Raw genomic sequence first — 15,968 nt, 5'->3', positions numbered from 1 at the left:
TCTTCATTGTTAAATATATGGGGAAAGTTTTCTTATGGGGAAAAGAAGTAATATAAAAATAACAAATTGATTCTTTTTAAAACAATAAACTGATCAGATGTCATCCTATCTTAATTCATTCATCTCAAATATATCTCCAGTGTTGTGATTTTAAACAAAACTGTACATATTGATAGCAAAAGCTGTTAGTATCCAATTTATCACTCTCTCATAGCGCCTCCTAGACATCCTAGCCACTCCCTAACCAGTAATATCTCTTTTAAATATATTCCTTTAACTCCTAAGGTGACAGAAACTCATGTGTTTAAATCCTGAAGGACATAAAGCAAGACAAACATTAAAACTATATCTGATTCAGTGATATACACATAAGTCATTCTTGATGAACAGCTTAGAACGGATTGATAATAAAATCATTGTATTCTTAAGAGTCAGTCTGTGTGAGAAATTTACCATAAGAGAAAGAAACACAAACCTCATTTAAATTTTTAAAAAGGAAAAAAGGAGAATCTTGGAATTGATTTTGATTTTTAAATTGATTTTGATATTACAATTTAGAAACTTATAAAGGACTTCATCTGCTGATAACAAAACATTATTTTAAAGAAGGCAACTTGAGGCCTCATTAATAAACACAGCCAAAATAATATTTCTTTATTCAATGGATTAAGTCTTAATAGATTGCAGTAATACAATGAATGTAAAGTATCTTAATATTAACAGAACATTTGGCAAGAATACATGACATTTCATTAATATTGGAAACCTAATGCTGCAAACCTACAGGCATGCCCCTTGGCACAAACTGGATTTATAATTAAATATACATAGATTGGTATGTAAAAAATGCTCAAAATTGTAATTACTGGATAAAATCATATTTCTTCATGATAAAACATTGTTTACATGTGAACAGAGTCATCAATATTCTTATTAATACACAGGCAAAAGACCTGATGAAGCTATACAGTTCAATGACATACAAGATGGCATCTGGCATTTCTTGGATCTTTATGTTTCTAATAATCTGCCAGCTTTTGGGGCCCACTAAAATGCACACATTAATAGAATCACACACACACATAGAAACACACCTTTTCTCAAATATTAGGAAGAGACATATTTAATTCAGTTTTGGATTCATGCACTACCCTAATCCAAAATCATGCTATCAGATGTGGTATGTGCCGCTAATATAATTAAAACAGAATGTATGCAGATGTAATATATCCCAAAGGTAGCAAATTAGATTCCAGTTAATAATATGGCCATACTATAAACATATTGCTTTGTAATATCAACATTGTAATAATTTATATAATTTTCAAGAATAGCCATATTATTAATATACAATATAAGAATAATATATATTCAATATTAAGTGCCCTGCCTTTAATATCTTGAGATTGTGTAATGGAATCTACCAACAGTTCAAAAACCAAATCAAATCAAAAAAGGCAAGGTACATTATTTATAATTAAAGGCCTGACAGACAAGTTGATCGGTGATCATTCAAGCTATAGGATGAAAAAACTACATTGCAATGCCATGAACAAAAATATAATAGAAACCATATCTTTTTAAAATGCATTTTAATGTTCAGTCTGCACTTATCAAAGGCCTTTTCAGTATGTAACAAATTAAGAGAGTTGATTTCAGTATATCTGCGGCTATACCCATAATATCAATCACCAGGCAAATATTAATCAGATACTTATCTAACTCAGCCATCTTTGATGCCTAAGATTATTGAAATGAAGAATTCATTCCATAAATCAACCTCTCCCTCTTTCACATTGGGAATCATACAGTACCAAAGTTTCTAAGCAAACCTTAACCTCAATCAACCCGGATCTATCTAGGTTTACACAGCAGCTTTTCCATCCAGTTGATTGGATGCCAAGGTTGAGGGGGGGTGTTCCCCGTGAAGACAACTACACTTATCTTGGGGATGACTGCCTCTTCACTTATGTCACTCTGTGACTTACAGAGCAGTGGGGATGTCAGCTTCTGCTTTGCTGCTGCTTCAGCTGCCATGAAACGGGAAGGGGGGGGCGTGTATGTGGGAGGGTTTTAAATGATGTGTTGGAGGACTGCTGGAGGAATGTTCTAGGATGTACCAGTCGTTGGGATTGCGCAGGCGTACGTGTTTCCCGCCTGCATCAACGGCCTTCACATTCCATCTTGGCCTGTCTTTTTGAAGTTATCTCACACCTGACATTTGAAGGACTTATGATTGGACTGGAGCTTTGATCCTAAGGGGGGGGAACGGGCTTTGCTATATATCAATTGCTTTCGCGCCATATTATTCAGATTTTGCTTCACTGCTGCTCGCTTACCATTTATAATTAGTAAAAGTACTTTGGATTTCCAACCCATGGAGTCTCTTGGTCTTCTTTCCTAATTATGGAATGGAGTGGGGCGTGACAAGAAGCAAAATCTGAAAATATCCCTTTCCAGGAGATTTTACGTCTACCGAGAAGGGAAATAATGTCTTCTCCGACCAGAGAGGAGGAAGGCGCCGTTGGAGGGACGGATTCCAGTGAACTGGGACCTCCCGACCTTTCTTTACACCAGCCCAGCCCGTCTGACCGACCTTTGCACGAAGATTTATTTCAACTGCAAATTTCCAGTCAGCCTGAACCTTCCCCCCTACCCCGTTGGTCAACTTCAGTGGGGCAAAGAGAAATAGAGACAAGCTGGAATGCTGGACTCACCCAAAGACCACCTCAACAAACTTCGCTGGAGCCAGGGGCCGTGAGAAAACCTCAGGCGGGTGAGTTCCATGAATATTGGAGCCAAAGGGGCGATGAAGGAGAATGGAGAAGTTATCAGCACCAGGGCCCTGGGAGACAACCCCAGCGGAGTGAATTACCTGATTATTGGGGTCAAACATTTTTGGAAGAGAGAAGGGGGGAGGAGGAAAGAGACTGGAGAAATTGGCAACGTTACCCACGCCAGGATTCTCCCCCACCCCCCCCTCGGCCCGTGTCGCCCCCTGCGGCTAGAGGTTTTGCTGACCAAAGGGGACCTCCACCCCAGGCTCCCCCCCGAAGACATCGTATGGCTAAAATACCTCCCTTGCCTGTGCGTTTTAATGGGGCTTCTGCTAGCCTCGCCTCCTTTCTTATGCAGGTTTTTAACTACATGGAGATTTATGGCCGGGACTTTGAATCTGACATTTTAAGGGTCAGAATGGTCCTTTTATCTTTGGATGGTGAGGCGGCTGCGTGGTCGACTGCTTTGCATATGTCTGGTTCTCCCCTCTTGGGGAATTTCAACCGTTTTATGGCAGCTTTCCGTCGACGTTTTGATGACCCGTTGACTGAGAAGCGAAACAAATTGAAGTTTTTAACTTTTGACCAAGACGACAGACCTGTCGCCGAATACATCCAGGAATTTCAATGTCTGTCTCAGTACATGAGAGGCTGGGGGGAGGATGCGATGCTGGACAGATTTGCTGAAGGCTTAAACCCTGACATTTATCAACAATGTGTTAATCGTAACCTGCCGAGACGCTTAATCACTTGGTTTGAGCATGCTGCTGACGCTGAGCTTGACTTAATTCGTCTGCGTTATGCCACTGAAGAAAGAAGGAAACGGAAGGAAAGGGCTGCCAAAGCCCTCCCCCCTCCTGCTACTCAAGGGCTTTCCAAACGCCGAGGCGACGCGAGAGAGCCCCCTTCTGGCTCCTCCAGACCTTTAACATGTTTTCGCTGTGGCAAGCTTGGGCATACCGCCCCCCTCTGTCGGGCAAAATCACCCCTCGCCGCCCAACCCCCTCCCAGACGTGAGGAGAAGCCTGAAAGAGGCTCTGAGAAGAAAAAGAGGGAAACAGCTTTCGCTGGAGAAACCAACCCCCCTCCTCTTCCCCAACCATTGAAGGATGACGCGGATGCTAACTCCTCTTCTTCTGATGACTCAGATGACGACGCTTCACCTCGCTGGGTGAGTTCAAACAAGGGGCCCCTTCTACTCCCTATTGAATTAAAAGTTCCTCCTGAGGGAACACCTGCCACCCTCCTAGCATTACTGGATTCCGGCTGTTCCCGGTCCATGATCAATCCAGCCATGGTTGAGAAATTAGGCCTCAAATTGCGCACTTTGAAAACCCCTATTGTTTTTTGCCAGATAGACGGATCGATTGCAGGGGGGGGGGCGCCCATTTTTTTACTGAGCCTTTGGAAATGACAATGGGTACCCACACTGAATTAATCTCTTTTGTGGTCGCACCTGGCATGGACAGACCACTTATTTTAGGCATCCCATGGCTCCGGAAATGGAACCCTCACATAAATTGGCGGACAGGCCGCTTGCGTATTCGCTCCAAAGTGCCTCCAGTGGGGGAGGGCTCTCCAACCCAGCCTGACGTCACTAACGTTCCTGAAGTGGCCGCTAGGGGGCAGGAGAGGATTGCAGGAGAGGAGAAAATTCCGAAAGAATATTTGGATCTTAAGGAAGTCTTCAGCGAGCAATCTTCGGACATTCTACCCCCCCACAGGCCTACTGATTGCTCCATTGACATTTTGCCCGGGGTCAAACTCCCAAAACCCCGCATTTACTCCATGTCACCCAGGGAAATGGAGGAGATGCGTTCTTTCATTGACAAAAATTTGAAACGTGGTTTCATTGAACCGGCCCGACCCAAGGTGGCGGCCCCGGTGCTATTTCGTGAGAAGAAAGATGGGTCTCTTCGTTTATGTTGTGACTTTAGGAACCTTAACGCCATCTGTTCTCAAAACCTCTACCCACTACCCTTGATGAAGGACTTATTGGCGCAACTGGGGAAGGGACGCATCTTCACAAAATTGGACCTGCGGGAAGCTTACTATAGAATACGCATCAAGGAAGGGGACGAATGGAAGACCGCATTCAACTGCCCTCTTGGTTGTTTCCAGTTCCGGGTTATGCCTTTTGGCCTACAGGGGGCTCCTGCTGTATTCATGCAATTTATTAATGAGATCCTACACGACCACCTCTATAAGGGCGTTATCGTATATCTGGACGATATCCTCATTTATACCCGCACTTACGACCACCACGTCAATCTGGTGCGCACTGTTTTGAAAAAACTCCGTGCTGCCAACCTGTATGCCAAGTTGTCTAAGTGTGAGTTTCACCAAGCTACTATTGACTATCTGGGTTACCGTATCTCCCCTGATGGCGTTGAAATGGACCCTGAAAAAGTAAAGGCGGTCACTGAATGGGACGCTCCCAAAACTCGTAAACAGTTGCAAAATTTTTTGGGTTTCGCTAATTTCTACCGTCAATTTATTCCCTCTTTTGCCGACATTGCTCTACCCATTACTAATTTGCTCAAAACTAAAGGCGACCCGAAACCAAAACCCAGTAAGCCTTTGGACTGGACCATGGAATGCCAGGCGGCATTCGAAAAGCTTAAACGCCTTTTTGCAGCTGAACCAGTTCTTAAACATCCTGATCTCAACCAGCCGTTCGTTGTCCAGGCGGATGCCAGTGATGTCGCGGTTGGGGCAGTTCTGCTACAAGCCAATGACCAAGGTAGCTTGCAACCTTGCGCGTACACCTCACGTAAACTCACTGACACGGAACGGCGCTGGGCGGTCTGGGAGAAAGAGGCTTTTGCAGTCCGTTGGGCCCTCGCTACTTGGCGCCACTTCCTTGAAGGCTCTAAGCACCCATTTGAAGTGTGGACTGACCACAAGAATTTAGAAGCATTGCGCACACCGCGCCGTCTCTCCCCAAAGCAGATGCGTTGGGCCCAATATTTTAACCGTTTCAATTTCACTCTAAAGTATATCCCGGGCGGAAAGAACTTCATGGCCGATGCTTTGTCCCGGTTACCTCAGTATAATTGTTCCAAACTGAGTATCGTCCAACCGCTCTTGGCAGCTCCGGTGCTCACACGTCAACAGACCAAGGCTCAAAAGGACGTGCCTCACGATCTGCTTTCTGACCTCAAAGCAGCTCTTCCTCAAGACGACTGGTTCCTGAACCATCGGGACGAGTGCACCATGAGGGACGATCTACCGTGGATTGGTGCTAAATTATACATCCCCGCTTCCCTACGTCTTGTGGTCCTTCGTCGCGCGCATGACTCCAGGATGGCGGGTCATTTTGGGTTCGTCAAAACTTTGCACCTCGTGAAGAGACAATTCTGGTGGCCCTCTTTAAAAAAGGACATTGAACTTTATGTTTCCAGTTGCCCGGTTTGCGCTACCGCCAAAAAGCCGCCGGGGAAGCCGCACGGACTTCTGCAGTCCGTCGCCCGCCCGGTTGCCCCGTGGAAGGAGATTTCTATGGACTTTATTGTGGAGCTTCCCGAGAGCCAAGGGCACACCGTCATCTGGGTGGTTACTGATTTGTTCTCCAAGCAAGTTCACTTCGTGCCTTGCCACAAGATTCCTTCCGCCAAGGCATTGGCTAAATTATTCCTTTCTCACATATACCGCTTGCATGGGGTCCCCGACCGTATTATCTCCGATCGTGGGGTCCAATTCACATCTAAATTTTGGAAAGAGTTCCTCACACGCATTGGCTCCGCCCAGGGCCTTAGCTCCGCCTACCATCCTCAGACTAATGGCGGCTGTGAACGTACTAATTCCGTCCTTGAACAATATTTACGTTGTTTCATCAATTATCAACAGGACGATTGGGTGGACTTGTTGCCACATGCTGAAGTGGCCTATAACAATTCGGTTCACTCCAGCACGGGTTTCACCCCTTTCCGGGTCGTTTACGGCCAGGATTTTGTTCCTATTCCCGAACTGCCTACGGCCCAGCCTCAGGTTCCTTCCGTTGCAGACTGGAGTGAACGTCTCAGTCGCCTTTGGCCCCTCACTCTTTCCACCTTGGACGCTGCCCATAAGGCTCATAAGAAGCAGGCTGATAAGAAACGCTCTCAACCTTATGAGTACCACGTTGGAGATTTAGTGTATTTGTCCACAAAATTCTTGCATACTACACAAAAGTCAAAGAAATTGGGTCCCAAGTATGTTGGCCCTTTCCCAATTGTGAAAGTTATCAATCCTGTTTCTGTTCGTTTGCAATTGCCCAAACATCTCAACCGGATCCATCCGGTGTTCCATATCAACCTCATCAAACCAGTTCGAGTCTCCGACCTACGGCCCGCAGATGACCCTCCACCTGCTCCGTTACTTGTTGATGGGGAACGTCATTTTGAAGTCCGGGACATTCTGGATTCCCGTCGCCACCGTAATCGCATCCAATACCTTGTGGCTTGGAAACATTTTCCCCCCTCCCACACGGAATGGGTTGATAAGTCCCACGTTCGTGCCCCCCGCTTACTGCAGAAATTTTATGCTTCTTATCCCGACAAGCCTTGACTTTTCTCCTTTCCCTCTCTTGTTTGTTTGTTATTTGTCTGTCTTGTTTGTTTTTTTTTTTTGTTTTTTTCTCTTCCAGGCCTGACAGCCTTTTTCCGGGGGACGGCCGGATGTCAGCTTCTGCTTTGCTGCTGCTTCAGCTGCCATGAAACGGGAAGGGGGGGGCGTGTATGTGGGAGGGTTTTAAATGATGTGCTGGAGGACTGCTGGAGGAATGTTCTAGGATGTACCAGTCGTTGGGATTGCGCAGGCGTACGTGTTTCCCGCCTGCATCAACGGCCTTCACATTCCATCTTGGCCTGTCTTTTTGAAGTTATCTCACACCTGACATTTGAAGGACTTATGATTGGACTGGAGCTTTGATCCTAAGGGGGGGGGAACGGGCTTTGCTATATATCAATTGCTTTCGCGCCATATTATTCAGATTTTGCTTCACTGCTGCTCGCTTACCATTTATAATTAGTAAAAGTACTTTGGATTTCCAACCCATGGAGTCTCTTGGTCTTCTTTCCTAATTATGGAATGGAGTGGGGCGTGACAGGGAGGCTGTTCGCTGCTGTTTTCATGTTAAGCGCTGTCCGTTTTGTAGTGTTCAGACTCTCTGCCCTTATCAGAAATAAGATATTAAATGACACTGGGGTGGCTGAGGTGCACACTGCTAAATTTTCATTCACATTGGCATTTGAAAAATCCATGTTTGTTGTTTAAATATATGGTCACTGACCATTTATTTGATTTGTTATTTATAATGCAATTTTTATATTCTAATTTAAAAGTTTCATGCTTTGATGTTATAAAGTCGAGCAGCATGAAGTTATTTAAAATAAATATCAGATATTTTTAAACATGTTCTTAAAATCAATCCTGAAATGTCTGAGACCTAATAGATCACAGAGTACTCTCCTTTCCTATTAGCCTTTTATTCTATGTTCTTCAACCTCCACTGATGCTTCAAAGTTTAATTAGTGTGGCTTTTGCTATTCAGTTGGGACTGAGTCCAGTAGTCTAGAAGTTAAACTATAATAATGATTGTACTAATGAGATCCACACACAGAGACATACATACACACACACAGTATGTGTACTACTACTACACAGTATATATAGCATACTATTATATTGGAATGAAGTCCTATTACTCCATTGTATCTTTCTCAAACCCTCTCTACACAATGTTCCCTCTAAGCTGCGCGGATGCACGGCCGTGCACGTGGCAACAAAACACCGAACAGCAGTTTCCAACTGCCACACAGTGGTTTTTGTGAGATGCCTTACACGATAATAGGAGAGGACAGCCAGCCTGGAGACAGCAATCAATTCTAGGTCCACAAGGCAGAAAGTAGCTGAGAGAAGGGGTGTGGGGGTTGGGAGAAGGCATGGGATGGCTGCTTGGATTTGCCATTTGTGTGAGAGAGAAGGGGGGCAGAGGGAGAGCGCGAGCGTGTGTATCCCTCCTTCCTTCAGCCCAACACTCTCGCTGGCATCCCGGCCAGACGAGAGGGACTGCAGAGGGCCTCCTCGAGTCTAGGGCAGAGAGTCATTCAATGGGAAAGTTGCCTCTTGGAAGGAATGACTCAGCTAAGCTCCCACTTCGTCTCTCCTGCCTCATCTCTCCTGCTTCTCCGTTCAGTCGTTGGGTGGCAGATAGAAAGCGGGAGCCAAGCTGGGTCATTCCTTCCAAGAGGCAAGTTTCCCATCGAATGACTTGCTGCCCTAGACTCGGGGAGATCCTCTGCAGTCCCTCTCGTCTGGCCGTCTCTCTCTCTCTCTCTCTCTCTCTCATTAATGAGAGAGAGAGAGGAGAGAGAGAGAGATAGTTGGTGGGCAGACTTAGTACTTTGTTAAGCTTGTTTCTCTGTGTGTTGTGTATATATACATGTCTCCATGGATGCAATTGTGCAAACATTTTTTTCCCTCTTTAAAATAATTTTTGGATTTCTCCTCACCAAACCTTTAAGACTGAAAGAGTTAGAGTTGAAATATAAAGAGATTGTCAATCGCCATACTATTCGATTGATAGGCAATTATGTTGTGGCCGCAAGAATAACTTATGCACAATTTTGGAAATCCACTACCATACCGTCGGAAGATGCTATAATTAAAAAGATCTATGAATGTGCAGAAATGGACAGAATGACGGGTTGGCTGAGGGACAAAGGAGAAACGGAACATTACCTTAGCTGGAACTTATGGTATAAGTGGGCGACAAGGAGAACAGCAGGGACTTAAAACGGGGACAGTTAAAAGTGAACATGGGTATTGTAATAGATCCCTGAATTTGTAATGGAAGATGTGGCTTAGAGACCTAACAATGAGGAAGGGGGGGAAAAAAAGTTGGGCTGTGAATGACTGTCACCGTGCGGGGGGGGGAGGGGAGGGGGGTTGTATGTTTAAAATTGTATTTGTATTTGTATGTTTTACTCTTTAAAAAATGTATAACTGATAGGCAATTATGGACTATCTTGATTATATCCTCCTTAGAAAGAATATGCTACTGTATGGTTGAGAAAAAGATCAAAGTTCATTCCATGGAAACCCAACAAAGTTCATAGGAAGGGTTTCTTTCTATGATGGGCTTCTTGGGTCAACAGTGAATATCAATTATCAAAAATGTAGGTAGAAAATCAAGCAGACAATAGGCAATTACAAAAAGGGAAGCCAACCTTCTGAATTCTGTTTCTTTGCACTTAGTGATTTATAAATAGACTAATGTTCTGAAAACCTGACCTAAATTACTATATATTTTACATAGCTGTAAAGCTATGCTGAAAAAGTTGTTCTCAAGGTATTGTGATAAATTCAATAAAAAAAGGGAATTCTTGATGAACTTAAGGAGAAATGAGAGTATTGGATAGTAAATGGACAAATAAAATTACCAATCAAAGAGAATATTTGCACCTCAGGGTTGAAATGAGATGTTCTCTCTTACTCTTTCCTCTTCCTCTCTTCTCTCTCTGTCTCTCTCATCCTCTTTCTCTTTGTCTCTCTTCTCTTTCTCTCTCCTTCTTTTCCATTCTTCTGTCACTTTCTCTCTCCTTCTCCCTTCTCTCTCCTCTTTGTCTCTTTCTGTCTCTCTCACCCTCTTTCTCTTTGTCTCTCTTTCTCTCTCTTTCTTTCCCACTCTTCTGTCACTTTCTCTCTCCTTCTCTGTCTCTTTCTGTCTCTCTTCCCTCTTTTTTCTTCCTCTCTCCCACTCTTTTATCCCTTTCTCTCTACCGCCCAACCTGTCCCCATACTTATCTTCGACTGATTATGTTTGCAATAATTTACCTTTTCTAAATAGGCGCAGTTCCCTTACGGGATCCCTCGCTCACTCAAACACACACACACACACACACACGGACGCACAAAACCATTTTTCTCCATTCCAATTCGGATCCTATAAATAAATTGCTCTGTGAAACATCTGTGAAAAAAATTCAGGTGCTCAGGCATGAAAATGTGCCACTCAAACACTATACTTTTCCGCACACACTGAAAAAAATTAGAGGGAACATTGTCTCTACATATACAAAACCTAATTTTTAGTTAGGTCCAATAACACAAGATTGTCTAGCTACGTATTTTCAATTATCATTATGGTACAATTTCTATTTTTCCTCCACCACTCCAATGTAAACAAATACATTAATACATAGGAACATCAGAAATCTGTTGGTAATGAAAATATAAAGTTTACTTTTTGAAAGACAAATTGCATAAGGGCTTAGCAGGAATTCAAGTTATAATCTTCATCTATAAAAAGCTTATTATAGTAGCATTAAGACTGTTTCCTCATAGATAGATAGGAAAAATCATATTTACACCAAGAAGGCTCCTTAATTATAGAAGTGTAGCTTTATCCTTATACTCAGGCTAAGTTTCACTGAGCTTAATGCAGCTTGGTTCCAGTATTTGGATTGTAACCTAAATTTCAGAAAATAATTTATCATTAAAACTCAATTTTTTAAAATTCCATTACCATTGGACATGAGTATTTTGAAACATTCAAGACCACAGCTTTACTTTTACAAAAGCTGCTTTTCCACACTCTTTAAGAAAATTAATACTATGTAATTCTATCAGCATTTACTGAAGGAAAGTACACATTAATAAGTAACATTAAAGTACACGAAAAAACTAATCTGGATCTTCAATTTTATTTTTGCTAGGCAAAATAAATGGAGGGCTACAATAACATGGTAAAATTAAGACATTGTCAAGAAAGCTACCTTACTTTTTTATTTCATGGAAGGCACGTTATTATCATAGTTAAATATTTGGGGAACTGAATAATTTAAGACTATTTACCTTTGAATTAACTGTAACGACTAACATAATGTTCATATTCAGCAAGGAAAGTCACTCTATGCGGCTGCAACCTTCTCCAAATGGAGATGTTATACTGCATTAGTAATCATCCAATCCCTGAATGGATGGATGGATATTTTTATCCCTATTCCAATCTACAACAGATTATTATGCACAGCTAATTGCTTAGCCCAGAATTAGTTAGAGATTTTTATTTTATTTCATAAGCATTTTGAATTAGAATGATGGGACATACTGCAAATAGTATTCATAATTCAGAAATGTGATGAAGTAGGAACTATTTAAACCCTAGGGTGAACAATCATAGATAAGAAAGAAATATGCGAGGGCCTTAAAGCAGCTGTACTATCTACTTATTTCAAGAAGACCATATGAAAGGAATTAATATTAAGTTACTGAACTTACTGTATTAAATGTAATAAAGTGATTTAGATTTTAAGAATTCAGTTGAAGCATTTACCATTTACAGCCACTATAGTGTAGCAGTTTAAGGCACCATGCTAGTTACCAGGTGACTGAATTCTAGTTCTGCCCGAGACACAAAGCCAGCTGGTGACTTTGAGCCATTGTCCCTCAGCTCTAGAAAAAAGATAATGGCAAATAACTTCCAAAAATCTCACCAAGAAAACTGCATGGGCTTATCCATGCAATACCAGGAGTCACGAATGACTTGAATGCATGCACGCATGCGCGCGCGCAAACACACACACCCACACACACTAATTTAGCAGAAATATTAACAAGGGTAATAATGGCTATTCAATGTTTAAACATATTGAAATTACAATTTGCACTACCTTTATTTTTGTTGGATTTATTTCAATTAAATCTATACTTTCCATGCAGAGATAAGCTATTTACAGTAAGTAAAATGATTTCTCCAGAATGTATAAATATTTTCTCAGCAATTAATTTTAATTTATTTCAATGAGTACCCCAACCCCCAAATGTGCAAAATTTCTGTAACTTATTTGTAACAAAGAAATTTCTCATGTACAAGCAACACACATTCCAACAAATGCAACATTCATGAAATGATGATCTTTCTGTGGCCAATACATTACAATAAATCTTTCAAATGAGATTTACAGGTGCAAAGGTTTACTGAGATAAAATAGCCAACATCACTATGGCATATAATGAGCACACACTGAACAGAGACACATTTCAGTGAAATACTATTAATTTACTTCAATGCTAGCTCTTCTACAAATGCATTTCCATAATCAGGGTACACAGTTCATGTGCCAGCTTGGAATTCAGTTTCAGTTAGCAGCTTATCTGCTACATGTTTTAATAATCATATATGCTAACATAACTGCTTAAAAAGTAGCAAATTCACAAGTTATGAGTATATACAGAACCACTGATTATTGGCAGCCTTAGACTAGATCTGGTTGTACAAGTAGTTTAAAAAATAGTTGTATATTAAGACTGTAAGACTAAACATGCTTATTAAAAGTGAGTCATACGGAGGTCAAGGTGATCTGCTTCTGAGATTCCTGTTTAGGATCAGGCTTCCTTCATAAGCAATGCAGAATGTAGGTCTCAGAGCACCCCCTTACTGACTATAAGGGCATTTTTCCACCAACCCTTAGTAAAATGCTTTGAGGGGGAAAATGCATTTATCTGAACTGAGGGTTACTAAAAAAAGCAATCAGAGCACTTTAACATATGTATTAAAAAACTCTACCACTCTTGTCAAATTTACAGGACTGTAACTTTGTTCCTTGCATCCTTACTATTGATATTGATTGTTTCCTGATTGCTTATTTGTACCCTATGACTATCAATCAGTGTTGTACCTTATGATTCTTGATGAATGTATCTTGTCTTTTTATGTACACTGAGATATGCACCAAAGACAAATTCCTTATGTGTCCAATCGCACTTGGCCAATACAGAATTCTATTCTATTCTATTTTATTCTATTCTACTTAAACCAGAGCGATTTAATTTAATATCCCCAACTGAAACCTATGTTTCCAGTCCGGAAAACAGGGCGAATTCTGCATCGTCAGTTAACTTTAAGCAACGAAGACAAATCGATGCACTGTTTTCAAGACTTGTCATCTGAAATCTCAATTTATATCTGTTTTCACGGCAGCCGGGTAAAGAGGCATATGGATTATTTTTTTTTAAAAAAACCCCTGCTTTCTCCCACTCCGTAAACAGATTTCCCTATTTTCAAACAGCGTGGGGGGAACAAGCTACAGACGCGCTCCCGGCCTGAACTGTTGAGAGCACCAATTAAACGGCAAACCAACCTAAAATACTCCACTTCGCCGCATTTTACAGCGATGTTTACCCGCATCCCCATTCCTTTCCCCCACCCTCTCCACTCCCCAACTCTGGATCCTCCTACTAGTAGAAAGAAAAGAATCGCCTGAAGAATTAGCGGGTTGATCCGCACACAAACTGAAAAGGCTGGGACATCCGGTCCTTTTTCCACCACTCCGGCCAATTCAAACTTCAAAGCCTCTCTCAAGCAACCGCCGCTGGGCAGGTATTGAAATGGCTTTGCGGCCCCGGGCGCCCCTTTGAAGCGCGCCCACATTCCTTCTGCAACCCACAGCAGAGGCAGAAATCAAAATGGGGCTGTTAGCGCCAGGAAGAAACCCTTCTGAGGGATGGTAAAATAGCAAAGGAGGCGTGCGCTGGGCAGGGGAGTTTGCTGCCAAAACAATGCTTGGGAAGCAGCGCCGCACGCTGACCTGCCCCCGAAAGCGACCCCTGGCCGGCTTCCCTGACAAATCCCAGGCTCCCAGGCAGGCAGGCAACTCTCGAGGCTCGCCCGAGTGTTTGCAAACACGCGTCCTCTCTCTGCACGGCGCCCCAAGTGCCGCGTTACCTGCCCGCGCAGGCATGGAGGGAAGTCGGCGGCCACGAACAGCCCCGACCCCCGCGTCCCCGGACACCCCTTCCCTTCGGCCAAGGCCGCTCTCAAGTGTCACCCGCAGCCACGCCAGCTCCCGCCCGCGTATACCCCGAAGCTCCACTCACCCAGCTCCGGCTGAAGTGGGGGGTGGCGGCGGCGGCAGGAACTCCGGGATCCTCTGGGCGACGCCAGCTCCCGCCGCTTGGCTGCCGACGTCCGGCTGCGGCGGGTCGTGGGAGCCGGCGCTGAGGAAGCCGCCGCGGCTGGGGGAGGACGCGGGGCTGCCGGGGGTGGAGCGCGGCGCCGGGGCCAAGGGCTGGGGGGCGGAGGAGGAGGAGGACGTGGCTCCCCCGGCGATCCTGGTGAGGCAAAGAGGCAGCTCCACGAACTCGGCGGGCTCCGGCAGCCGGTCCAGCTCCACGCTCCGCACTTTGCGCAGCTGCTTCCGCTTCCAGTCTGAGCGCGACTCCCTCTGGCCGCCTCCGCCGCCGCTGTCTCCGGTGGGGAGCCGCGCGACAAGCACCGGTGCAGCGCCGCTGCCGTACCGCGAAGGCTTCGGGCTCGGAGCGCCTTCGGCGGGCGCTGCTCCAGAGGCGGCAACTGCGGCGGCGGCTTCGTTCTCCGAAGATAATCCTCCCGAGGAGGCGATGTGATCCCCAGCAGCAGCAGCCGCCGCCGCCGGTCCTCCTGCCGCCGCCATTTTCTCTGGCGGGTCACATCCCACACTCGCCCTCCGTCAGTCAAGCGCACCGGCTCTGAGCGGCCAGGGAGCGAATTCCCCGGACGGCCACTACGCCTACGGCGTGGCCTACGCCGGTTGCGTAGCCGGAGGAGAACTGGGCCGATGGGCGGGCCCAGGTTGCGGGAGGGAAAGAGAAAGAAAGGAAGAGGGCGGAGGCGATAGGTAACCTGAGGGGCGCCCTGGCTGGTTTTGCTCAGCCGGGCTCTCTCAGCGCCGCCTCTGGCCGGCCAGGTGCATTTGGCTTTTGGCTCTGCGCTCGCCTTGGCCGCTCCTCCTCGCTTCCTCCCCCGCCCCAACCAAGTTTCTTCTCTCAGCTGCCCTGCGTTCCCACCAGAGAAACAGTATCTTGGGGGAAAGTGCCTGCTCTTCACTAGGGATTCTTCCGTTTGCTTGCTCTTCGGGAGGATTGCACACCGATCTGCCTTGTGAAAAAGCTGTTGTATCTGTCCGGTCAGCAGAAATAAGGCAATTGGTGGACCTCTGAGGCATTTAGCAAGGATGGAAGCACCCTGAACGGCAACGGGGGGGGGGGGGGGAGAGATGTTTTTTTTTCAGGACTCCCCCTATAATTCTGGCATTTCCTGTAAGTCGGGAACGAGAAGTAAAGACCTTCAGGCGAAGGCTTACGTGCTGAAAGATTTGTTTCTTGGGAATGGAAAATTCAAATCCAAAAGTTTGAAATGGGGGGGGGTCAGTTCTGTCACTCTGCTGG

General features: G+C 44.6%; 1 protein-coding gene across 2 annotated transcripts in view; it reads right to left on the bottom strand.

Annotated features, from left to right (window-relative positions):
* MAP3K1 (mitogen-activated protein kinase kinase kinase 1) overlaps nucleotides 1-15,229 on the bottom strand; it is a 74,858-nt gene extending 59,629 nt beyond the window's left edge. Inside the window, exon 1 of one of the 2 annotated variants that reach the window (XM_087715515.1) lies at nucleotides 14,640-15,229. In XM_087715515.1, the coding sequence (XP_087571641.1) occupies nucleotides 14,640-15,214 (575 nt within the window). In that variant the 5' untranslated portion in view covers nucleotides 15,215-15,229. Of the gene's footprint in view, nucleotides 1-14,049; nucleotides 14,141-14,639 lie in introns of those variants that run through there. The other variant, XM_087715516.1, reaches the window with a different exon arrangement.
* Between the last annotated feature and the right edge of the window lie 739 nt (nucleotides 15,230-15,968).

This window comes from Thamnophis sirtalis, unplaced genomic scaffold, assembly GCF_051295495.1.
Source record: "Thamnophis sirtalis isolate CommonGarterSnake01/CBP01778 unplaced genomic scaffold, rThaSir2_p1.2 scaffold_5, whole genome shotgun sequence".
NCBI lineage: Eukaryota > Metazoa > Chordata > Lepidosauria > Squamata > Natricidae > Thamnophis > Thamnophis sirtalis.
This window is presented reverse-complemented; position numbering and strand designations above follow the sequence as displayed.